Source organism: Cyprinus carpio, chromosome A20 (assembly GCF_018340385.1).
Source record: "Cyprinus carpio isolate SPL01 chromosome A20, ASM1834038v1, whole genome shotgun sequence".
In the NCBI taxonomy this organism is placed as follows: Eukaryota; Metazoa; Chordata; class Actinopteri; order Cypriniformes; family Cyprinidae; genus Cyprinus; species Cyprinus carpio.
This window is the reverse complement of record NC_056591.1, coordinates 21,084,409-21,111,814: the sequence shown is the minus strand read 5'-3', so window position 1 is coordinate 21,111,814 and position 27,406 is coordinate 21,084,409. Positions and strand designations below refer to the sequence as shown.

General features: G+C 37.9%; 1 protein-coding gene across 1 annotated transcript in view; it reads left to right on the top strand.

Annotated features, from left to right (window-relative positions):
* LOC122149018 (sodium/potassium-transporting ATPase subunit beta-1-interacting protein 2-like) overlaps positions 1–24,633 on the top strand; it is a 34,540-nt gene extending 9,907 nt beyond the window's left edge. The window contains exons 2-3 of the mRNA XM_042778113.1: positions 14,613–14,673; positions 24,548–24,633. Coding sequence (XP_042634047.1) covers positions 14,613–14,673; positions 24,548–24,633 — 147 coding nt within the window. The remainder of the gene's footprint in view (positions 1–14,612; positions 14,674–24,547) is intronic.
* The last annotated feature ends 2,773 nt before the right edge of the window (positions 24,634–27,406 follow it).

Below are 27,406 nucleotides of genomic sequence, written 5' to 3'. Positions count from 1 at the left end.
TATTTTAATTAGCTAATTCATTTTAATTTTATTTTAAATATTTTAACATGCATTATTATTATTTTAAACATTTATTAACTTATTTTAATTAATTTATTTATTTAAATTTGATTTTAAATATTTATTTATTTTTATTGTACTTATTTAATGTATTTACATTTATTTACTTATTTTACTTTATTTAAATTATTTTTTTAAATAAATACATTTTAAATTATTTTATAGTAATTTATTAATGTCAAATATATTTTTTTAATAAATCAAGAAGAACATCTACTGAGATTCAAGAATTGTTTATTGCTGCAAGGTAAAATAAAATTTATATAACATTATTTAGTATTATTCAGCAAACAGGAATATTACCTCTGTTTGATGTACTAAAACATTTCAATACATGACAAATGCTACATAGACCCTAAAATGATGCAACTGAATCAGACTTCAAATTGAGTAATTTAAATAGATCATAGACCATTTGAACGGTTTCACAAAAATTATTCAGTGCTGTTTTTGCTACTTTTTCAAGTTTAGTGACTCTATTAGATGCTCAGCAAAACTAATATAATAGGGGAACTTAATGGCATAATAAAAAGCAACGATGTTGCATAATTTTACATTAGCAGCAAGATCTTCACAAATATATTGTGAATATATAGCCTTAATTAGTATGTATTTTTTTAGTTAGGAGCATTGCTCCTGGGTCCATTACTGTCAACATTAAATGTACAAGCCTCCTTGATAAGAGATTTCCTCAATTTCTTATACCCCGCTTAAAGCTGTTTGTATCATATTTGCCTTATTAATAGCCCCGCTTTTCTGTGTTTTATGTACCTTTTTCATATTAAGTCTGTTGATTAAGCGGTAGCATTTGCATAACGTCCTGTGTGCAAACAATTCTCCCGGTGCGGGAGGGAGATCCTTGCTCGATTTTCTCAGTGTAGCCGGTTTAATACTCCTTGCTTTCTGAATTCTCAGGATGACTGATTGGTATCCCAAGCTCACACATTTACTTCAACAGCTGAACCTAGACGTGTATCACCTTCTGCTGTTCATTTCTAGGCCCATTGTTCTGAGCTATTTGTGGCAATGATAAGAAAATGAAGAAAAGGTGAGTGCCAGGTTTGTGAGGGAAGTGTGTGCCGCATCGAATGGGAAAAGACAAACACTGAATCAAACTGGATGCAGTCATTGCAGAAAGGCTAAAAGGATTATCCGTGATTTTTCAAACTCGACCTGGCTGATTGTTAACTATGGTATATATTTTAACCCTTTTTTACTGAAATAAAGTCAGTGAGTGAGCTTGATCCAGTCTAAGGATGTTCAAATACATGTTTTGTTTGGGATGATCTTGTGTTCAAAAACAGCTTGACAGAATGGAAGGAGTCTTGAGATTTATTTGTTTTTAATTTAAAAACGCAGTGCTCATGGAACATGATGATAGGCCAGAAAAAAAAATTAAAAATTGGAGTCCAACAGTAATTGCCCTGAAATGTGTTGTGTGCATTGTTATTTATCTATGCTTTGAGTGCAGCAGAGGTGCTTTAAAGGGGATGAAATGTGCTGCTTCAAAGCATCGCAAAAAGAGTTGCGTGTAGTGTTCTGACAGTAAAAGCCTCTCTGAGAAGTTTTGCCTCTAAAGTCATCCCCTTCAAAGCACATAGAGCTAAAAAATTAGATAAACTCACTAGTCAAACTTACTAAGCACTTTAAGTAAAGCACTTTGATCCATTAATTCCTAGTACGATGGTAGAATGCTTTGTATTTTAATTAAATTAGTTAATTAGTTTAATTTATTATTTAATTAATTTAGTTCAACTGATTTAAAATATTTTTTAAATAAAAAAATATTTATTTATTGTTTTTAATTTCAATTAATGCAAAATAAACATATTTATTTACTTATTTTTAAATTAAGCAATAATAATAAAAAATAAATAAATATATAAATAAATAATATAATAAATAATAAAAAAGAAATTAAAAAGTTATTTATTTTACCAAAACTCGGATTCAGCATTTGTTTGTTTGTTTGTGATGTACTATAAAATGGGCAGTTTTTTTTTCAGCATTGAAAAGGTTTCAGCTAATCTCATTATTGTGACTCCAAATCACTCAAACTCCTTTAAAAAGGCATTTAAAAATTTTAAACTTTTCCCATTAGCCATTATGCAGATGTGAACATCCTTTAGCATTTGTATTGAAACAACAATAACTTTTCTTAAGCTGTCAGTCGATTTATGATTTATGGAGCGCCTAAAGAAGTATAGGTAACTCTTTTGACAAAACATAACACTCGGAGGAGAAGAAAATCAATTGACCTCATTACTTGCCAATCCCTCAAGGCCTCTATGGAAACATATCACCAATTTCGATTCAAGACTTAATTTGGTGGTGAGGAAGAGCTGTGTTCACCAAATCCTCAGCTTGGCAGATGCCAGTGTGGCAGGTGATTGCCATCAGCACTTGTAAATGTCAACACTAGGCCGAACTCCCTGGTGATCTTATTTAAAGTCTATTTTTGTTTCTTTTTATCCAGTTGTTGACCCCTTTCATTCTCTTTCTTTTGTTTTGTTTTTTTTTTCTGTGTCTCTGTGGGGGTGTGTGTAGAGGCGGGGGACGGATGTGTGTGAGGGGGTGTGTTATATCGGGGGTGTGTGTGGCGTGGCCAAGCATCTCATCTGATAAGTCAGAGAAATCAGCAACTATGGCTGAATGGTGGAGCCCTATTACTCTAACATCACACACGGCATGAGCAGAAAGTTGACAGGAGTCAGCTGAGCAGAGCTGGTTATATAGTATATATTTGGACAGAATGATTGTGAGTGTTATACTGGTGAGTTTTTTAATTATTTTTATATTTGTTAATTTTTATTTAGTTAGTTTATTTTTAAGCAGGACATGCATCCTATTTGAGGAATGAAATCCAATACTTGTTTCTTACTAATTTAAGAGTTCTGATTCAAAAAATAGTGCATGTTTTCCTCTTGCATGTCATAAAGCGCGACATTGCAGAAAATGTGCGATCACAAATGTAGCCTATGTTGATCCAAATATGGAAAGCACTTTCGAATTTAATAATATGAGGTTCTCTCCAGAGATGTTTTTGCCACATTTCTGCAATTAAGGATGATTGCTGCGTAGTATGGGTGAAAATTTCCATTTGCCTGAACTTCTTCAAGTGAGTTGCGGGGGAAACCGAAAATCCAGCACTCTCATTCACTTCTGATACTGCGACTATTCTTGTTTGTATGTGTTCATTCGCTGGCATTTTCCACATTTCTTTTTTCTCCCTTAAAAACAAATTTGTCCATTCTGATGCTCAATTTTACCGAACTAATGGCTGTTGATGACTATTTGAATTGAATTCTGCCAAAGTGCGCGCTTGTATGTGTTCGTTAAATGCGGAACGTTATGTGAGTAGGTCTGCTCATGTCTGAAAATAATATGAAAAACAAAATAATTGTACATAAAAACATTAGGCTATAGCTTATATTTGTTTAGTACATTTTTTAATTAATGTAAAAACTAAAATGAAATGTAAAGCTGAAAGCATATTTTTTTTAATTGTGTTCAGCATGGTGGGCCACATTTGAATTTGTGGCGGGCCGTGGGTTGAGAACCACTGTGTTAGGGTGTTTGTGTGGTAATGTTTGATGTCAATTATAATTTTAATTGATACAGTTAAAATTATAAAGTTAAATTATACTTTTGTTATTTTATTAATTGTTTTAAAGTTGATACATACATATACAATTTCGGAAAAAAAAATTACTTGATGGAAAGTGCTATTTTTGAACACAGCATAATCAAATGAGGTAATATTAGGGTTTTTTTTTTTTTTTTTTTGCAAAACAAGAGGTTTTGAAATGGTTCTTGAGCATTAAATCAGCACATTAGAATGATTTCTGAAGGAGCATGTGACACTGAAGACTGGATTAATGATGCTGAAAATTCAGATTTAATTTGTGACGGGTAGTTTGTTTTTTAAAATTTTTTTTGGGTTTTTGTTTTGTAATTTTTGATGTATATCTCTATAATGGCAGTGCAGAATGTGTATACACACATACTGTGTGTGTGTGTGTGTATATGTATATATATATATATATATATATATATATATATATATATATCTATATATATATATATATATATATATATATATATATATCACACATAATGTGTTTTTTCAGCTCTGATGTTACAGAGAAATCCAGCAAAAAAGGATTTGTTAAAATCCTTAAAAGCTTATCTGAATACTCTGACAGATTAATGACTTGTGTGGTAAAGATGCATAAGATCCCTGCCTTTCCCTCACACATCAGAGTCTGGACCAGATCAATGTTCTACACGTATGATGCACAGCATTAGTGGCTGGACTCAGTTGTCTGACTGAAACCAAATAACTGTCTGTCATCTGTTATTGTAGGCAGAGATGATGTTTTCTATGTTGCGTGTGTTATGACATGGAGAGATTATTCCAAAGCCCTGTCAAAACAAACATGCAATTTATTTACTGGAATCGCTTGCAAGGGGTTTTTAACCTTCCAGTAGCCTCTCGATCCAATATCTACCAACCCACCACCTGCGGGCTTCAGCTTTAAATCCTTTTGTCTGTTCCTCTGTTTGTCAGGATAGAACCTTTCACTTACCCAGTTATACAGCAGGAAAGGAAATATCTCTGGTGTGTTATAAAATTGCCATTACTGATGGAGGGCTTCAGGAGGTCACTGAAGCAATTATCTGAGAGTCGTTGTGGCTTTGCTCCGAGCGCTGCCTGACATCTTGATCTCAGCTGGACACCTGCCCGCCACCCATCTTTTTCTTCTAAAATATGAGCGCTAACACGTCAGGAGGCTATGAGGTCTGCCAAGCGTTATGTCATGTGTCTTATTCAGTGCACAAATTCTCCTTCCTGCTTGCTTCAGCTGTCTGAACAAGCTCATAAGGCTGCCGTTTTGATTCTTTATGGAGGTCACAACTCGGTAGCATCACTCCTGGTGGCGCTTTTGTCACTTTGCAGAGTAGAAAACTGGAAATGCAAGCAAGCGTGCACCATCACGCTCCAGGCCTTTGGCACTTTTGGCAACCGATATGCTGAGCGGGTATTCAAACATTATTTTGTCAAGATCAATGAGATGTCTGAATTCATTACTGTAAACAAAGAGCAATTATGCTCTTTACTTGGAGAGTTGGCTTTTACAGCAGACAATCAATCCAGTCACAATGGACCTGGGAGCTCAGGGTCACTATATGAATTAGCATCAAGTGAAGGAAAAGCAGGAAAGCCAGTAAAATTGAAGCAGAAACACCAGAGCTGAAATCCATAAATCAAATTAGGAATTGTTATTTATTAATATTTATAATTACAAATAAGTTGGTTTAATTTTTTTATTGCAAAATCTTAATCCCTTACTCATAATTTTGGGGTAAAATATGACCTAGACATGTATTTGTGAAATTCACCCTAAAAGAAAAACATGGCCATTGTGATTTTTGTATGTTATAAATTAGAAAAGTTCTATATAGTAAAGAATAAAATGCCCTGTATCCAGCTGTCAGACTCCTTACATACAGTATCCATAAGAAACTAACCTTTACTGCAGATAAAATAAAATTGCTTTTTGAACTCCATTCTTTGTATTGGAGAGTTCATAGGGGACACAGAGGTGTGAACTCTTCATTCGCTCCTATCTTGCCACAGCAGGATCACCAACATGCTTTCTGGAGCGCTGTAGTCTGTGGAAGTCTGTGTTGTGTGTCTCTCCTCAAGAAGAGCTTCCTCTATGAGCATCGGGTGCTACTGTGTCATGGAGAAGCTTATCCCCTCTGGCTAAGTGCCTGCTGAATTGTGAAAGTGGAAAACTGGGTGTGATGTGTTGTTTGGAAATCAAAGCAGTTGTGATGAAAGTGTCTGCTTTACTCTCTTTTTTTGTGTTACTTCCCTAATAACATTGGCAAATTGTGCCATTTGTCAACAAAGTGCAAACTCTTGGCGTGTAGCACTGACTCATGGATTGCTGCTCTTTAGAAAAACATTGGCAGCAATAGATAGAGAGTTAATTCTGATATTGATATTGAGAACTCAAGGCAGTGAATGAAGGAAGTTCTTAGCCATGATTAAAAAGCTTAAAAGGTTCATTTAGCATTGCTAACAAGACTTCTCTTTGCTAGCTCCGAGCTATAGTGTGGCCTTAGCCACACTAATGTACTGCATCTAATTCAGATTAACAGCCAGGTGGTCAAGGCCCAAGGAGGTCAGCACTGAAATTGATTTCTTCTGAGGACTAAAGGTAGTGAGGGGATAGTCCATTGGTCAAAAAGTGACTTTCCTAAAGCACAAGGACTAAATAATTTGTAATGTTTTAACAAATGATCAGTGTTTGTGCCTGTGATTGGAAATAGTCTGACATTTATTTTAGATTATCTAAATTGTAAATGAGGCTTTGAATGTTTAATTCTTTTGTTCCATTGGCACCTTTTGTTCTAAGACTGTTGGTGGCACAGTAAGAAGGTCAAAGATGGCATGTCTGGTACTGGTGTAGCCCACAGCAAATGACCCAATTAAAACACTTACAGTCAAACACTGGATAATTCAACTCTGATAAAATAGTCTGTTCTGTAATGTGGTGCATTTTCAAATTACATGGTGATGAATTAATTGCATTGTTTAAATGAATACTTGTTCATAGTGCATTAACTAATGTTAACAGATGCAACTTTAAAAGTTGGAAATGTGTTACTAAAAGTTGAAATAAACACTCTATTTTCTGATTTGTTTATATGTTTCTGTCAGCTGCATGAACATCAATTTGCTTTCTCACATCACAGATTTAAAAGGGTCATATGATGCGATTTCAAGATTTCCCTTCTCTTTGGTGTGTTACAAGCTGTTAGTGAATAGATAAGATCCCTAAAGTTGCAAAGACTAAAGTCTCCAACCCAGAGATATTCTTTATAAAAGTTAAGACTCATCCACGCCCTCCTAAAACACCTCGTTTAACCCTCTGGAGTCTAAGGGTATTTTTGGGGCCTGGAGAAGTTTTGTCATGCCCTGACATTTGTGCTTTTTTTCAGTTTCTTATAAATATCTAAATGGCTAAAGTCTAATCTCACTGTAATCAGCACAAACTGGGCTATAATAATATGTGAGCAGCATGTATGTACATGACATGTGTTTTTGAGAGAAAAAAAATGTTATGCGTGGTTAGTGAAAAACTAAAAATGTTAAATCACTTGAATAAGACAATAAAACACATACAGAAAATTGGTTCCCAGGAATTTTGAGAACTGGAGCATTTAGACTAGAATTTTTTTTTTCTAAATGATGTGAAAATCATCTTGTTTACTCACTTACAGAAAACAATATATTGATTTAAATTTTCTAAGACACACGCCCCCACATCTACGTCATGATGTGGGAAGATTTGCATAACACCACCTAAATGTTCACGCAAAGAAAGAAGGCATAACTTTGATTCTTGCTGTAGTATTGTTGCTGCTGCCGCCATGTCGTGGAGATGCTGTGTGTTTCGTTGCCAAAGCGAAAATACTTTGTTTGGCCTTCCAAAAGAGGACACAATTAGAAATCAGTGGTTGAGTTGTATTTACAACACTGTTCCAGAACAGTAAAAACCAAATATTCAGATGTGTGCAGCACTTTTTACAGAGGGCTGTTTCCTGATCCTGGGAGAGTAGCCTGTTTTGACTCACAGCCTGTAAGTATGTTTTCATATTTAAAGAATTTGCCACTGACGATGACGATTTTTTGCATTTTTAGCATCTGCGTCCTTGAGCTAGAGCTAATAAAAAGGCATTAGCCGTTTTTGTGATGTTCTCTCGGCTTTGAGCCAAGCAACACTCAATCCATTTAAAAACAGGACCGATTTACTGAAAAAAGTGTTTGACTTTACCACGATGACTCATAAAAAACACATTACTTCTCCTCTCACCCCATAAACAACCCCGACAGCAATATAATCAGCATTTCTTTGTGTAAGCTAGCCACATTTTACAAGAACACGGCAGCTCTAAACGGTTGTCTATTTAAATCATTTCATAAAAAGTACATAAACCGTTCACCTTGATTTGTGCTGAGTGTTGTTTAAAAAAAACACAACGCCGACTGCCCCCGAATAAGTGTTTGCACTTGGAAGATTGCAGAAGATGTTTGGTGTGCGTCAAGACATGGGTGGTTGTTGGCATGTTAAGTAGCTCACTAGCACAGTCTATAAAAGCCAGGAGTGAACAGCCCACCTGGAGAGAGGCCCAGCGCCCGAGGAGGAAGTCAAGGACATGAATTAGTCCAAGCCGCCAAGTGCGAGAGCGCAGTTTGAAGCAGGCATCCACATTGGCACAGAAATGGGTTGACTGATGCTGTGTCGACATATGAAATTGATTAAGCCATGTGATTCTGCCCAGAAAAAGTGAAAGAAAGTAGGTTATCTGAGAAACTGATCTTAGTGAATGTGAAGAAATATATGAGAACACCAGTCACCAAAAGATTTTAGAAGATGAAGTAGGATTTTTTGCTAGGCCGGTAAGTTTTTAAAAGAAGACTCTCAGGCTCACCAAGGATCCTTTTATATAAATGCAGTAAAAGAGTGATATTGTGAAATAATATTACAGTTTTAAGAATTGTTTTGTATTTTGATATGCAATTATTCCTGCGATGGCAAAGCTGAATTTTTTACCAGCCATTATTCAGCTTTCATTCTTACATGATCAGAAATAATTTTCTTAATATGATGATTTGGTGCTCAAGAATAATTTCTTATTACTATCAGTGTTGAAAACAGTTAATGAAAACAGTTAATGCTTAATTTTTTTTTCTTTATTCATTGATCATTAGAAAGTTCAAAAGATCAGCATTTATTTACAATCATATTTTACAATGTAAAAATCTTTACTGTCATTTTCAATAAATTTAATGGCTCCTTGTAAAATGAAAGGATTAATTTAATTTTAAAAACTCTTCCTGGCCCCAAACTTTTAAACGGTAGTATATAATATTGTATGTTTGGAAATTTTGGATAGTTTTGTTAAAGGCACAGCAGTAAAAAATACCTTTTTATCACGGTCAGAGAGAGGAATGAAAAAGGCTTGTGAAAAGCAAAATTGATGGGAATAACCTCTTCATAAATTTGCAAAACTGCACTTTTTTTAATAAGATAGATATCCCTCAAGGGAAACTACTTCAGTGTGAATGGCTAAATGGTAGTTTTGTGAAACTGACCATGATATTTCAAGCCCGAATGTTTTTACAAGGTTGATCAGACAATGACCTTGTGCGGAAAGTGACTATCAAGCCATTTCTGAAGTCACAATTCACTTCTGTTTCCAATAATGCTGTACATGTTTGTGTTTTCCTTGTTTTGATAAATCATCTGTGTTTCTTCATAGTCACTTAAATGGGAGTTTATTCTTTATTCTGTTTGTTGTGAATGTAAATCAGTACACACAAGGATGTTAGCTATTCTGTGTCATGTAAGACATGTAGCCTGTTTCTGTGTGTCTTTGTAGCAGATGTTCTTAACGTGCTGAACCAGCTTTTTTCATTGTGAATTTGCTCCATTCTTTGAAGATAAACATATTAAACATTAAAACTTATAAATCAAAACTGCAGGCGATGAAGAATGAGCCAGCTTGTATGTGAGGTTCAACTTTAAGATATTTGCATCGAGATCAATCCTTGCTCCCAGACGCATCCTCAATTATTTAGCACCTCCTTAGAAACCCTGCATGTATTATTCACATGTATAAAATCTAAATTTAGTCATGTCTATTGGGAATGACATGGCAGAGGAAGAAGGAACACAATACAACAGCATGATTGTGGCTGTGAATGAGTGTGTGTTTACCGGACTGAGCTGTTCAGAGTAACGCGCTATCATGCAACTCTTATTCTCATTTCTCATTATTACTCATTTCTGAATTGAGGATTGTCTTTGTTTATGGAATAACCAGATGTGACAGTAGAGCTCACTGTTCATCTAACTGTGTAGCTTAAATTGACCTTCCATTTATTTTTTGACCTTTGATTTGGATTTTGTGTATTTAAAATGAGTATTTTTCTTGGCTTTGATTTTAATCAGACATAAGTTAAATAAGTGACATAAGTTAAATAAGTGACATAAGTGTGCGATAATGACAAAATGTGATATCTCGATATTTTATCCTTATAAGGCATAATTTAATGTGTGCATTATCTTTTGTCAAATTCTTACATTTAATCAATAAACTCAAATGATAAAATACTATAGCGCTGTTACTAATCAAATGAAATCAACAAAATTTGTGTTTGCAATGTACTGTAGAGGTGGCACGGAATCTGCATGTGAAGTATATATATATTCAGTAATTCAGTATATGCAATATATAGAACATAACTATGCTTTCAGTAGTATGTGAAACCAATTTTAGCCATTATTATGTTCTGAAAAAAAAAATATTAGGCTATATGGTGTGGGTGTATGTGTGTATGTGACAGTGAAAGTGAAAGTGACGTGACATACAGCCAAGTATGGTGACCCATACTCAGAATTCGTACTCTGCATTTAACCCATCCAAAGTGCACACACACAGCAGTGAACACACAGACACTGTGAACACACACCCGGAGCAATGGGCAGCCATTTATGCTGTGGCGCCCGGGGAGCAGTTGGGGGTTCGGTTCCTTGCTCAAGGCCACCTCAGTCGTGGTATTGCCGGCCTGAGACTCGAACCCACAGCCTTAGAGTTAGTTCAGACAGGACCATTTTGGCAAGTTACTTGAGTTTATTGAACACAATTTATCTTTGGCGGTATGGTTCCTTATGGGGGTTCTTGCTCCCAAATTAATGAACATACAAGAGCTTAAACATTAATCCCCCGGAACCAAAAGCTTGGAAATACATGACAATTAAGACACTTAATAATGTCTTCGTGGAAATCGTGTAGATGTGGCAGTGGGACATCTATCCTATAGCTTGGTTATGAGGATAAGTGTCTCTCAGCAGTGAGGTCCATGCCAACCGTGACTTGAAAGCCTTAGTAATCTGAAACAAAGAAGACGACATCCAGAAGGTGCACGGTAATATGCTCATGCTTATAATGGGGAGGGAAGGAGCGTTGCGAGCCATTTGAGCATACTTACAGAGCAGTAGTGCCACGTATATATGTCCCGTGTCTAATTGGAGAATGGTAGTGATTGGAGCGATTTGACAGCTGACCGCATGAGCTGGTCGCAGCCTATGCCTCCGTGGCCTAACTGAACTAACGCTGCGCTCGATGAGTCAAACTCTCTAACCATTAGGCCACGACATCCCCACAGGCTGCGAGATCTCGTCACACCTCTAGTAATTTAAGATAAAAAATGTATTTTTCTGCCTTTTGAAGTATATTTTGTAATAGGTTTTGGCATTTTAACTTTGAGCTAAATAAAAATTATTAAAAATAAAATCCCTTTAGCTGTGCTGTTTACAACATATATTTAGCATGTATTTGAAATATATTTTGGCCAGAAAATATATAAATAGAAATATTTGCTGTTTGGGGCAAACGGTTTGCAAGTATTTTTTCACCGCTCTTCATCAAACAGCTAGTGCAAGCTGTATTTACATCCTGCTAATTTGGTTTACATATTTTGTAAACACAATGGGCAGATGATAGCATCAGGGAATCAAAAGAGCAGCCTGTATTGTGTGCGTTGTGTGCGTCTGACTCTTTACCCACACAAACACACAGATGCTAGCAGCTGGCTTCCTCCATTGTCTCCTCATCCTCACTGGGTGCTGTATCCAAGGAACCGGGAACCAAAATACTGTCTGGCCCAGTGTGCTGAGCCGTGGCGACACCACATTGGGCCCTTGTCCTTCACATAGTTGTGTGATATTATTTAAATTACCCTGTCTGGATACGGACTGCATGTGTGTGAGCACAGCCCCCTGCTCTCCACTGCCACTCGGAAGGAGGAGGGAATGGTACATTATTCAGTGTAAATGAGAGCAAGACCTTGAGGTATTCTCGGAATCCTAGATCTGCTTTTCCTCCCATTTACCGCCGTACTGTGATTATCCAGAGGGATTGGACCGGGAATGCAGTCCAGGACTGTTTGTTCTGTTCGTTTAGTTAAATGAACTGCTCAAATGATAAGAAATGGCGATACATAAACAGTCATGTAAACACGGCCGCATTCTAGAGCATTCCCTGAGGGGACACAAGTTTGTATCTCATAGAAGAGCAAATGGCGCTCAGCCTCTTAATTATAATCTCAAGTCTGGGTGGCCTTTTTAGCAGTATGTCAAAGTACATCTGCTCTCAGCACAACTGTGGCACTGTGTTGGGGAATGTTACTTTTAAAAATGATGTGTTACAGTATTGGGTTACTCATGAAAAATAACTAATTGTATTACTTAATTTATTTTGTGTTACTTTTTGTGTGCAGGTGTCTCTCTTGTCCTTAATGAAAGTGCTTTGATTGGTTTGCAAATAATTTTTACATTCAAAGTGATTCTTTTAAGTGTTGATCTGTCCAGTGTATGTTACCATTCAAAAGTTTAGGGTCAGATATTACACTGTAAAAAATTATGTGTTCAACTTAAGTTCTTATATCACTTTAAATCATCAAAATACATTGAAGAATAATAAACAATTGTTTAAGTTCTATGAAATTCAACTTCATTTTTTAAGTCGGCTTAATGTAATTTAAGTTGAAAATGACGGTTGAAAAGTTTTTTAGTTGAAATTGGTGGAATATTTTACAGGGTAGAATGATTTCTGAAGGATTGTGTGACACTGAATATTGGCTGCTGAAAATTCAGCTATGCTAATACAGGAATAAACAACATTTTGAAATATACTAAAATAGAAAACAGTTTATTGAATTGTAATACTGTTTCACAGTAGCACTGTTTTTACTGTATTTTTGATCAAATAAATGCAGCCTCCAAGACAGAGCAAATTCACCACTGCTTTGATGCAGTATCCAAATTCAATCAATTAATATATTTAAAATCATTAAACAGTAGTCAACATTTGAATTTCATCAAAGTTGTCCTGAGACAAGAACAGGTATTGTTTTGGTTTTAGGACAACTCTGATGAAAGATTTTGATCCACTTCGAATGTTGACTACTGTCTATTCATTTAATATTTTTATAATTATATTAAAATAGTTTAATATGTTATATTAATTAATACAAGATATTCGAAATCATTATTCGCTATAAATAATATATACTGTATGCTGTATATAATTAACCATATATATATATATATATATATATATATATATATATATATATATATATATATATATATATATATATATAACCATTATAAATAAGCGTACTGGAAAAAACTCATAGATCTGATTATGTAACCTGGGTTTTATTGTTGCTGTGATTCCCACAACACTGGTCTTGTAGACCTTATTTTGGCAGTGCAGACAATGGGAGTTCAAGCTGTCCCCTCTATCATTTGTCTTGATTCGATCAGAGACTTCTAATCAGTCTAGTTCTATAAAATCACCGGTGTAACACAACAACATGGCTTTCTGATGAAGAGAGTTTATAAAAAGCCCAGCAGTGCTCCCCGAGCATTTTAAAGAGTCTGCTCCGAGAGATCCAAGTCTTTTGTTTGTCCATTAAATGTGTTTACAGTACTCAATATTCTGGTGCGATCTTTATATCATCGTTTCAAATTCATACTTCTTAATGACTGTTGAAGTCCCAAGCCCGCCACCGACCGTCTTTTTCTTTAAACACAGATGCTGATGAGGGATTCAGAGCTAGGAAAATAGGACCTTTGTGCATCTGTGTGCTTCTATGATTCAGAAGTGTTGTGTTTTGGAGCGGCAGAGACGATGAGGCTCCAACATTTCTGCTTCACTCTGTCCTCATTGCTCTAAAGACCCATTTCCTGTGGCGGGGCGGTGTCTCAGTTTGATGTCAAGCTCTCGTCTCAGTGAAAATAAGCCTACCTTTCTCTATCTTTGCTATCTTTATTCTCTTTACAGATTATCTCATTTGAGCAGAACATATGAATATGTTGTCTCTACTGGTAAAAATATGATTTTCTATCTCTAATTAACCAAATGAACCACTAATGGTTTTCACTGATGATTTGTTTGCTTATTCTGATATAATGACAAACTGTTTTATTTCCTTTGTTGATATATTTTCAGTTGACAGAGGAAGTTTGGTTTTTGTCAAAGCAAAATCATTATTTGGGAGGGACAGTGTCATTCTAAAGAGCTTTTTTTAAGAGCATTGAACGAAGATTCCTCAATAATGTTCTTTCTTGAAAGGGAAAATTGTACATTTTAAATATGTATATGTGATAAAAGTTTATTTTTACGTGAACAAAGTCGACTTTTACCACTAGGAACAATTTCCTTGTGCCAATTACACTTGCAAATAACACTTTCGCCCCATAGTTTTCTGCCATTTTTATTTTTAGTTTGATTACTTTAAAATACTGGTTCAACCGAAGGCATTGCAAAAGAGTGCTAGGAATGATTGTGGGAAACATTATTTTTCCAGATATATTCGGTGCACTACACTTAACCTTATTATAGGCAAATTGATTAGTAGAGTTGATTATTCTAATCAGTGCTGTTTTCTGTTCTCTTCACAGCTTGCTGGGTTCATCTATGCCTGTTATGTTGTGAAGCTCATTTCAGAAGAGGAGGACAGCTGTGAGTATACTTCATAATTCAGTTATGAGTTTGTTATTGTTCATTTTTTAATGAGTGTTTGGCTTACTCTCAAATAAATAATGCATGCCTAAAAGATATGTATGAAATCTAAAATGAAATGAGATCTAAAATTACATTTATCATATCAGTTATATTTATACTATGTGGCTGTTGCTTGAATCTGAATGTTCTAAGGTGTGCAATTATTTTCAGGGGAAATGCATGGCTAATATATATATATATATATATATATATATATATATATATATATATATATATATATATATATATATTTTTTTTTTTTTTTTTTTTTTTTTTTTTTTTTTTGTCGTTTGAAAGAAGCAACTAATAAGACAACATTTAGACATGTTTTTAGTTTACAACCTAAAGATGTTAAGATGCATGATTTTTTTTTATTATTATATTTTTTATATGCTTTAATATAGGGAATATTTGTTTCCTGCGGTAATGAAGCATGAAAGACATATAGACATATGCTCTTTGAAGTGAATTTAAGGATCTAAGAGATTGCTTTTATTGATCCCAAACGATCAGCCTTTGGCCTAGTGTTTTAAAGCAAGGAGAAAATTGTTGCATTTGTAGTGCTCAGACGATCACACTTACCACCATGTTGAGACACATGGGTCTTTCGCTTTAGTCGCCTCTTTGTCCTGACAAAAGATTGGAAAGTAAAATAATGAGGATAGAAGATAAAATGATTTATAATATTTCTTATATTTTGTTCACCCAAAATGAAAAAAAAAAAGAAATCTGGTCATTTGCTCACTATCGTGTATGCAAACCTGTTTGCCTTACTTTCTTCTGTTGAGCACACATAGGAAAACACAAAGCTGTAATATGGCTTCTTAAAACTTGTAATATGCACCACCTTTATGATACTTTTTATGTTGATTTTTTTGTTTGACTTTCATTATATTAAAAACTGTGGGCACTACATTGTTTAATATTTCCCCATTTGTGTTCTACAGAAGAAAGAAACATGACAGACTATTCATTTAATGTGTTTTGCCCTCAGATGCTTGTAACTTTTTCTTAGGAGAGTCTTTTGAGGAAAAGATACAATAACAAAGAATATGCAGCCTAACACTGGCATACAAGATCAATACTGTTGTTCTCTTGCAGAGTCAAGCCTTATTTTCCCTGTTCTCATCATTATCTCATCACCAAGCAACTAAAACTGACTGACAGAGAGAGATTCATGTAAAAGTGTGTGTTTGTGTGGTTGTTTATCTGTTTATCATCCCCCTTCTTTGTCCTGTATTTTCATTGCATTTTATCAGTTCGTAATCAGAATCAGTAAACTTCACTCTGAATGAAATTAATCATGGCTGCATTTGGAGGGCCATCCTCTCATTAAACGGAGTGCCTTCACTACATGTTAAGATCACGAAGAAGGAGCCCTGTGGCAGAATACATCCAGTGTAGCATGATGGTCTATTAATGCAGAATATTTGTGTGTAGATGGGTTTTTATGCATGAGTTCACTGGGATGTTGGTCCAAGCTAGAGCATGATCCTTTTTTATTATTATTTCTTATTATTATCAATGTTGAAAACAAATAATTTTTTGTAAAAAGTTGATACTTTTTTCAAGATTTTTAGATGAATAGGAAAAGCGTTCAAAAGAACGCTTCCGGTTACTTAACGTAACCTCGGTACCCTGAGATAAGGGAACGAGTGTTATGTATGGGAAAACTCCTTTTTTTCCATTCTGCTGAAGCATGATTTGTTCACGTTTGTGTAGCTGCACAAACCAATGGCGCTTCAGCCCGCCAGAAGGGGCGGGGCTGACCGATATATAAGTCGGCCCGTAGCACCATTCATCAGATCATTCGACTGAAGCGACGATCATCAATTCGTGCAGCTTGTAGTGCGGCAAGTGACATAACGCTCGTTCCCGTGGGGCGTGATTGGATTCGTTCCCATACATAACGAGAGTGAATGTTCGAAAGGGAACGCTTTCGGTTACTTAATGTAACCTCGGTAACTTCAAAGTTATGTTAAGTAACCAAAAGCGTTCCCTTTCGAACGTTCACTCTCGTTATGTATGGGAACGAATCCAGTCATGCCGCACTACAAGCAACAATTACATGCTGCTCCGCGACCCCAGTGTTAGGGCACTAATAAGGGCCCTAAGGGACTTGGGCATTATCTTGCCCCAAGCCATGAGGAGGCCATTCCCCTTGTGGAGTGGGCTCTCACACCAATAGGGCATTCCAGTCCTTCCGATGCATAAGCCAGAGCTATTGCATCAACAATCCAGCGAGATTGCTTGGTAACCGGCAGACCCTTCTGGCAGCCTCCAAAGCAAACAAAAAGTTGTTCAGACTGCCTGAACACTTTAGAATGTTCCACATAGACTCTCAGAGTCCTAACAGGGCATAGAGTATTCGGTCCCTGCTCGCCATCTGCAGCGGGGAGTGCCAATAGGGATATTACTTGCGCTCAAAAAGGAGTAGAGAGCACTTTAGGAACATAGCCGTGTCTCGGTTTCAAAATGACCTTGCAGTCATTGAGCCCAAACTCAAGACACGAAGCGCTGACTGACAGCGCTTGTAAGTAACCCACATGCTTAACTCATGCTTAGGCTCAAATGGGGGCCTATTTAGGGCCCTAGGACCGTGGATAAGTCCCAATACGGCACAGTCTGAGGGCGAGGAGGATTCAGTCTCCTCGCGCCCTTCAGAAATTTTACGACCAAGTCGTTTCTGCCTATTCAGTGGCCGGCCTAGAGAGAATGATTCACCGTGATGGCTGCCGCATATAGCACTGAGTGTGGATGGGGCGCACCCCTTATCCAGCAACTCTTGCTGAAAGGTCAGCACTCAGGACACGTCACATGAAAACTTGTCCAATTGCCGTGCAGAGCACCAATTGAGGAATACTGACCATTTCTGGACATAGACCCTTCATACAGATGGCACCCTTGCCTCAAGAATGGTGTTGCATACAGGCGAGCCCTGGGCCAATCGTGGGCCAGGGCATCTCTGTATCGAGAAAAATGTTGGGCACTGAGAGTTGTCTTCCGGGGCGAAGAGTTCGACCTCTGCCTTCCCAAAGACCACCCAAATTCGCTGCACCGTCTGAGGATGTAGCACCCAATCGCCCGGGGCTACTTTGCCTCCGGACAGTGTGTCTGTTCCCAGGTTCAGCTTGCCTGGCCCATGAACCACACTTAGCGAGACAAGTTACTTCTGTGCCCAAAGCACGAGGTGACGATCCAATCTGTATAAGGCGTGAGACCTGAGGCCGCCTTGGTGATTGATATAAGACACCACTGTCATGCTGTTCGATCGGACAAGAATGTGGTGGCCCTTGAGGGCCGGAAGGAAGGATTTCAGGGCTAAAGAGACCACCAACATTTCCAGGCAGTTGATATGTAGGCATAGCTGCTGAGCTGAACAGGAGCCGAATGCCGGATTGCCCTCCAACAGCGCTCCCCACCCGGAGTTGGACGCGTCTGTTGTGATCAACTTCCTTCTGGAGGCCACGCCCATCCTCACTCCTGTCTGAAACAGGTGAGTGGTCTTCCAGGGGGCCACAGCTTCAATACAGCAGTGTCCACCCTGACTGGAAATCTCTTCAACCGCCAACCGTGGGGCAGTTGACCATGGTACTGTACAAATAAAATAAAAACCAGTAAAAATAATAACATCAGTAAACTCAAAAGATAATTTTTCAAAAGATAACTCAAAAGATTAGCTTTCACAGATAAAGGAAGGTTATTCCATAGCCTCGGTCCAACTATTGCAAACAGTGAAAGGTAGATAGCATAGTATGTTTTCTAGCTGGATGTTGTGCTTACGATCAATAATCACATCTTTGCATTCAACCAAACTGATTTGCAGAAATCAAAACACGAGTCCCGCTCGCTGTGAAGCGGGAGCGACTAGGCAACAGAGGATTCCGCTTGGTCTTAAAGCCTTCCTCGAGGGGCTCCATTCTTAATTCAAACAATGCTTTGGAAAAAATAAATAATTATTCAATTGTTATTTGTATGGTATAGGTGGTCATACAGCGTATGCCTGCAAATACGGAGAAACCGATGCCTTTAATACGGGACGATTCCATATTATACAGAACGGTTGGCAACCCTATATAAAATACAAAAGAGAATTGACTCGGGGGCCCCCTAGTGTTCGGGGCCCTGGGCTGCAGCCCATGTTGCCCATTAGGAAAAAGCGGCCCTGGGCGGGGGGCTATGTGGATGTGAAAGTAAGCATCTTTCAAATCCATGGTCAAAAACCAATCCTCGGGGCAAATATGCGCAAGAATCTTTTTGACCGTCATCATCTTGAATGACCGGCGCATAAGCGAGCTGTTCAGATGTCTGAGATCTAGAATGGGTCTGAGCTCGCCCTCTTTGGGACGAGGAAATAGCGGCTGAAAAGCCTGACTCACTGTTCGCTGGGGGCAATATTTCCACAGCGCCTTTTGCAAGCAGTGTTTGCACCTCCTGCCGGAGAACCATAGCTTTGTTGTTCAGGTTTGAACGACGCCTCTGAAGCGGCGCAGTCTGTGAGCGAACTGTAGCGAATAGCCTCGTTGAATTTTTTCCAAAACCCATCTCGAGATTCCCGGAATGGCTGCCCAGGAGTGAAGGCGAGCTGTTTTTGGGGGCATTCTGGCTGAGGCGAGAACAGGGCCCCTCCTTTTCCTCTCTAGCGCCTCAGGATGGCTTCGGCAGCTTCAGGAAGGGGAAGCATTTCGCCGTTCTGGGGTGCTGTTTCAGCCCAGGCTCCATCTTCCACTGAGGCTGATGCTGCGCTGGTTTTGCAGGCTGAGCAGCGGGGCTCTTCTGGCGGCCCCAGAAGAGGGAGTTTAGGGAGGAAATGACGCAGCGCCTGCAATGTCTTCTGAGCCTCCGAAAACCACTCAGTGAACCTGTTTACAGCGGAGCCGAATAGCACTTTCGCCGAGACTGGAGAGTCAAGGAAGTCCATTTTCTCTGCATCCCTGATCTCTGTCAGCGTTAGCCAGAGGTGTCATTCCAGCACCACCAGACTGGCCATGGTCTTGCCGATCACCTGTGCTGTGGCCTTTGTAGCATGCAGAGCCAGCTCCTTAAAGGCCTCTTGGTGCTCTTGGCCAGACTCATCCATGTTACAGAGAAGTTTGGCTTGAAACACTTGAAGGATCGCTATTGTATGCAGCGTCGAACTGGCCTGTCCGGCTGCTGCATAAGTCCTGTTGGCGATGGCTGAGGTGGTCCTGCAGGGTTTAGATGGATGCGCTGCATGGCCCTTTAAGCCGAGGGCAGATGGTGGGCACAGATGTGCGCCGATCGCTTCCTCCAGGGGGAGGAGTTTAGCGTACCCTCTTTTGTCAGTGCCATCAACGGTGGTGAGAGGTGCTGCATTCGAGGGGTTTACCCGTGCCGAATTGGGGGCGCGCCATGTCTTGGTAAGCTCGTCATGGATGGCTGGCAAGAACAGGGCTGGGCGCTGGCGAGAGGATTGCTGGCGGGTCTCTGGCAGGAACCACTCATCCAGTAAGCCATGGGCGGGCTCATCCGGAGCTGACCATTCAAGGCCCAGATCTGCCACAGCCTTTGCGAGGACGAGGATAAGCTCGGCGTCTGGCTTCAGCTTCGGCACCTGAGGGGGGAGGGGTTGCTTCGGGCTCCTCGCCGGAATCACCCCATTCCCCCGTTCTTGATGCTGCCAAGGATACAGAGTCATTGGCGGTGACATCGTCGATAATAATGTCCTCTTCGGATGCGCCGAATGAGACCAGTCCACTCGCAGCTGAAGAGGGGCATTGGTCCTCACTTGTGAAGCACACCAGCGTGAGAGGACGCAGGAAGGGTGGGGCACGCGGGCACTGAGCCAACGTGACACCGCTCTAGCCCACTAAAAAAGATCCGCTGCCCCGCTGTTTTTCCCTCTTAGGGGAGGAGAAAGACAGGAGGGCCTGGCGGGGAGGATCACCTTAATGAAACAAGGCAACCTGCGAGCGTAGACGAGAGAGGCTCATGCTCTCGCAGAAAGAGCATGAGCCATCAGCGAGCGCAGCCTCTGCATGGGCACGGCCGAGGCAGGCGGCGCACTCGCTGTGTCCGTCTTAATTTTGCAAGAGCTCCTTGCATGAACCACACTCACGGTGCGACATTTGCAAAAAACTCGTGCTGAAATTTGCTCTTAGATTTTTTCTTTTTTTCTGCGTGTGTGTGGAGATATCTTTTGTGTCTGTGTCTGGTTTTTTTACGGGGGTGTGAGGAGATGTGGATTTTTTTATGTGTTTTTTTTTTAGAGAGTCAGCAAAGAGATGATCCTTGTAGCTGAAGGAAAAATTATCTGATGAATGGCGCTACAGGCCAACTTATATCTGTCTAATACTTCTGGCGGGCTGAAGCACCACTGGTTTGTGCAGCCACACAAATGTGAACAAATCAGGCTTCAGCAGAAAGGAAGAAAGGAGTTTTCCCATACATAACGAGAGTGAACGTTCGAAAGGGAACAGCATTTATTTAAAAGTAATATTTTATAACATTACAAATGTTTTTTTTATTGCAACATTAAATTATGTATTACATATATATATATTTTCTCACGCAGTAAATGATTTTGACAGATTTTTCATATTTGGGCAAAGTACTTGAACATTATATAGTTCCTTTGATGGAGAAAAGCATCTTAAATCAGAATCCCTATTAATTTGTGGATTGTTACTCGCTAGCCTTTTTCAGAGTAGCTTATGAATAAAACTCTACAAACTCAAAAAAAAAACTCACAAAATCCATTTTATTGGCATTAGATTAGTCAAATGAGCTAAGCTTTGCGCCGCAAAAAACTTCTGCCGCCACACTGATCGGTTCACTTCCTCAAACATCATTCAGCAGTGTTCCCAGAGTCTAATGGGGGTTCTGATTGTCTCAATCAGTGATCAGGAGAGATTCTAGAACATTTGTGTAATTGGAAATCCCTCTCGAAAGTCTCTCCCAATCAGTCCATGGGCAGCCTAAGTTTGAGCGACTGCCAGAGCACTTGTGATGAATGTCACACAGCTACACCGTGACAATAGCATCCATTGAGAGCATATCAATGCCGTTGATGTTCCAAGGGTGGGCACAGGAAAATTCCACTGAGAAATATAATTGTTGAAGCTCTGAATCCTCCAAGCAGGTGAACGATATTGATGGCTTGGTCCCTGAGGCATGTAGAAACACTAATCGGGACTCCATATTGGCCATTACAGCTTTAATTAATATAGTACAAGAAGCACCTCTGCAAAGGTAATGAACAGCTCAAACCAATCAACATGGTCTGCATGTAATTACAGTTACTATCATGGGTAACCTCCCAGGGTCCATTTAAAGACAGGACAGTATTTAAATGAATCTGCCTCTGAGAGCATGGAAAAGCAAGAGAGAGAATTAGGAAGTGTTGGTGCGCGCAAGTTGCGGGGAAACACTTTCTGCATCTATAACAAGGAAATTAGGTTAAGGCTTTCCTTTGGGGATATGCAATCAGGCTTTGTGGTTGCAGGGTGGTGGGAGCTCATGCTGATAGTCTTTGTGTGCCGCGTGCAGTTTACAAATGCCTTTATCGGAGGAAAAGCTTTTGGAAGGGTGAAGCCAAAACAATAAAACTCATAAAGCCTTGCTATATGGACGCTTTACGGAGAAAACGTCCATCTCAGCCTAATTCCCTCCACTGCTGGTGCCAGTGAAACGCCCCCTTTCTCAGATTTGTTGCTTAAAACAGAATAAACAGCTATTTGAGTCGTTTTGTTGAGGTCGAGGGACGGTTGTTGAATAGATTTAAATGATAATGCTGTAGCTCAAGGTGACCCACAGACCCTCGATCTGTCCGCTTGCCCACAGTCATGGTGCTTGTATGTTTTTTGTTGTTGTTGTTGTTGTTTTTTTTACATCATTACTGGATCAGTGATCCCAGCATTTCTCATTATCTTGCCAGGAAGAATTTCTGCAGTAAAACAACTTGTTAGAAATGTTTTCAGAGCTGTTTAAGAGCACAATGGTATCTGCCCAGAAGCAATCTATTTTAACATTTACCCCCTGCAGACATATTTATGTAAAGGACATTAAGATGGGAATTTTCAGTGCAACTTAATTTTATTTTGGATATGATCAGTGTTTTCCATTTTAAATGTTGTTTTGTGTGTGTGTGTGTGTGTGTGTGTGTGTGTGTGTGTGTGTGTGTGTGTGTGTGTGTGTGTGTGTGTGTGTGTGTGTGTGTGTGTGTGTGTGTGTTTCTACACGCTTAAAAGTTTGGGGTCAGTAGAATTTAAAATGAATTGCCTACATTTGTTCAGCAAGTATGCATTAAATTGATCAAAAGTGGCAGTAAAGATGTTTATAATAAACTCATATAAATGCTGTTCTTTTGAACTTTCTGTTAATCAAAGAACAATTGAATGAACAAACAATGTTAATAAGAAAAAATTGAGCACTAAATCAACATATTAGAATGATTTCTGAAGGATCATGTGACACTGAAAACTGAAGTAATGATGCTAAAAATTTGGCCTTGTCATCACAGGAATAAATGTAATTTTAAAATATATTAAAACAGAATACTGTTGAATTGCAATAATATTTCACAATATTACTCTATTTTTATCAAATAAATGCAGCCTTGGTGAGCATGAGAAATTTATTTCATAAAAATCCCAAACTTTTGAACATTTGAATAATTTTTTCAGTTGAAAAGTTAGTTTACCAATTATTTATGTGATGAATTATAGATGAAGAGTTAAAGCATTTGGGTCTGGACATACAGTTTAATAAAGCCTACACCGAAAATATAATTTTTTTCTCTCAGAAATTGCTAGTAAATTTCACTGTAACACACTGAATTAAATGTGAAAATTTGAAGTAGAAAGACTGAAACAATATTTTTTGTAAAACATACGTCAATATTTTTTGTTTTATTTACAATTTCGAAAACTTTTATTTTTATTTTTTTTACAATTTTAAATTTTTGGATTTCTTTTAGTGTTTAATGTGAATGATGGTTCTAATGGCCTGTTTTAGACCAATCTGAACCTTTCACTCTAAAACTTCAGCAATCCATATAACATGAGTTGATGTGTCACGTTATTATTATTTCTTTTGTTGTCTTTGTCATTTTTGTATGTTAGTTGAATTGTTAAAATATTTTAGGTCATTCGAATTATAGACTGGAACCAATATATTGTTGATTAATTACATGATATGATGTCATATATCAATATATGTTGAGAGTGAAAATTCAAACAGTGTTCTGCTAAACGTGAGCACTCTTTCAGACTGACCTCTGTGGGTCCCCAGATAACACTGATCAGGACAAAGGTCTAACTCCACAGTGAGACAACATAGATTAGGGGATTTGTAGGTACTGTATATGCCCCCAAAATCTATCATCAGAATGATAATGGTTCCAGTTTTTCATTCTCCTTCTCTTTAGGATGCACGAGAGAAGCTCTCTGCTAATTCCACAGTTTATCTCCTGTGTTCGCTGATCTAGGAAACAGCCTCTGATTGCCAAAGCCAGGATCTTTATCGCACAGTTTATTACCTTTGCGTCTTTGTGGAAAGCCCAGATACTCAGGGCTTCCAGGGCCTGAAACAGCTGGTGGGCCCTCACAGAGGGGTCCAGGGCTAATCCTGTTAGTTTGCTTTATGTTAGCCTATCATATAATCCAACAGGCAGCGTGCCACAAAAAGGCCTTCATAGATATCAGTCTCATGGAGGGTTCCAGCCGCTGAGCATCAACTACTCATGATTAGCACACTGACACACCCATGGGATACATAATTAAAAAGTGCTTATTTGAATGAACGACAACCTTAAAAAGTGTATAGCACAATTAATTGTCCCCCATCTTCTCTCCCTTTCTCATTTCTTCAGTTGACTTTATAGGAGGGTTTGATTCGTATGGTTACCAAGGGCCACAGAAGACATCACATTTGCAACTACAACCAATGTACATGTAAGTATAACAAACATGAATGGTTTTAAATCAAACCAACACTAATTCATAATGTGATACATTGTCTTAGATAGTTTTAGCAGTGTTTTATTATATATTGTTGCCTCAGGGTAAATTTCCCTGGGGTACTGTATTTTATTCAAGCAGTTTTCTTTTCCTCAGCTCTCTGCAATTGCTCATAAATGCAAAAACTTTGCAATGCGATTTTAGTTTTCTTAGTAAGCTGTATCTAACATGTTTATAAATTTATCAAATTATTTTGATGATTTATTTATTTGTCAGATAAATGTATTGACTTTTATTTTTATGTACATGTATTAATTAAATTTGAATTTATAACATAGTTATCAAAATATTTATTTATTTTATTTATAGTAATTATTATTATTTATCTGTGTAAGATATATGTATTAACTCCTGTTTTTTATTTACATTTATCAATTAAATTATGACTTCGAATTCATAACATAATTATCAGATTATTTATATGTAATTATTGTATGTATCAGATACATTTAATAACTTGTATCATATTTTATTACATTTATTTATTTAAATGTATTAATAAAATTATGACTTTAACAAGAGATAATTATCAGAATATTTATATTGTTTTAGAATATTTATGTATTTATTTACTGTATTTAGCATGTCAAATAAAACAATGGAATTTTTTATTTCATGTTATAGAAAGAATGCATGACATTGATTTTATTATATTTTCATATTAGAAAATTTGTCTAATGTATAAATTATCATTTTATTTCTTATGTAATTGAACAAAAGTCATTTATTAAAATCTAAAAATGTACAGATTAGAAAATAACAGCAAAATAGCGACAACCAATTGATAATGAAATTCATTATCAGCTATTTTCCATATACCTGTAGATTTTGTGCTGCAGCTGTAGTCTCTAGACTCTTGTGCTCTCGTATAGTGATTTAGTGTGTTTTTATCACAAAACTCTCTGTTGGACATAGTGGACATACAGCGGAGTGGTTTTATGAGAGCTGGTCCATGACAGACCTGGAGCAAAACAAAACCCTGAGGAGTATCTCTAGCGGAACATCTCTAAGAAATAATATCATTGTCAGTCTGGCGGGGATAATAGCTTAGGTCAATATTAGGGGAGATGATCTGTTTGCTTAGTCTATGTTGGCTGCTTAAATGTTTATAAGAAAGTACAGTAGTTGGGTGGGACTGGGTGATCGCTGGGAGATTTAAGAGGATTTGGCTTATTGACACTGATCTATTGGTGATTGTGTTCTATAGAGTCAGCCTTTATGTCCACAATGCACTCCATTATGCCAGGAGGTGAGACAGCAATGCTATCAAAGCTTAGGCCCATGATCTATATCAGGGGTGCCGAATCTCGGTCCTAATCAGACACACCTGAACCAGCTAATCAAGCTCTTACTAGGCATGCTAGAAACTTCCCGGCAGGTGTGTTGAGGCCAGTTGTATAATTGGTGAGGAATACTTGTACTATTCTGGTTTTAGTTTGGGCACCCCTGATCTATATGAAGGCAGCTCTTTGATGGAAAACCAAACTGCAATAAAGGCAGGGTTTGAGAACTCACTGAAAATCAGTAATGTGCAATAAAACTTTGCATCAGAACCATCTAATATTCTATCCTAATACTCATTCACAAAAATGACTCTCAAAGACAGTGACTGCCCTTAATGTGGATAGTCAGCTATAGGTAAGCCACTCATAGGTTGATTTTCCTGAAAGTGTACATAGGCAATATCAAAACATTAAAACAGTCAGCATAGCAACACTGGCGTAACCAATGACGTGAGTTTGTGTCGTGACTATCCATTTGTCCAACCAATGGAAGATGAGGGAGTATATATATATATATATATATATATATATATATATATATATATATATATATATATATATATTTGTATATGTGTGTGTGTGTGTGTGTGTGTGTGTGTTTATATATGTTTATGTATACATATACAGTACATTATACATATGTATATGCATATAAAAATAAACAACTTCAACTGTACTTTAACCTATGACTTCATCCAAAGTCATTTTTGGCCGGTGGGTGAGATCAGCCCAACTGATGTGAAAACATATGGCGGGGCTCCAAATGTGCCTGTCACCAGTCTTGGCACACATGTGAGACCAACGGCAAAATAGCAGCCGGAACATTCCCCGCCATCCTCCAGGGAAGGAAGGACACAGCTGAGCTGCCCAGCACCACAGTCCACACACAAAGAAAAAAGTCTAACTGGAATGCTGCCACTGAAATTGGATCAAAAGGATACCCCATATGGATTCAAATAGCAAGGGACTGTGTTGATTTACCAATAATACAGACATAGTTTGTCCCTGGAGAAATCCCATTAAGAATTCCCTTGTTAAAGTTTACATAGAAATAATTCAGAAAAATCAGGGTAACATGTTGTTTACAGTTTTTTTTTAATGTTGATGAAAGTCTCTTCTGCTCACCAAGGCTGCATTTATTTGATGAAAAATACAGTAAAAACAGTAATATTGTGAAATACATTTTGTATTTTTTTTTTTATCCTGTGATGGCAAAGCTGGATTTTCATTACTCCAGTCTTCAGTGTCACATGATCCATCAGAAATCATTCTAATGTGCTGATTTGCTGCTTAGAAAACATTTCTTATTTTTATCAATCTTGAAATCTGTTTTGCTGCTTAATATTTTTGTGGAAACTGTACGGGTATATTTATATGCATTTCCATTATCTGCCACTTTCTCCATTCTCTATGCACTCAGCAGAAAGG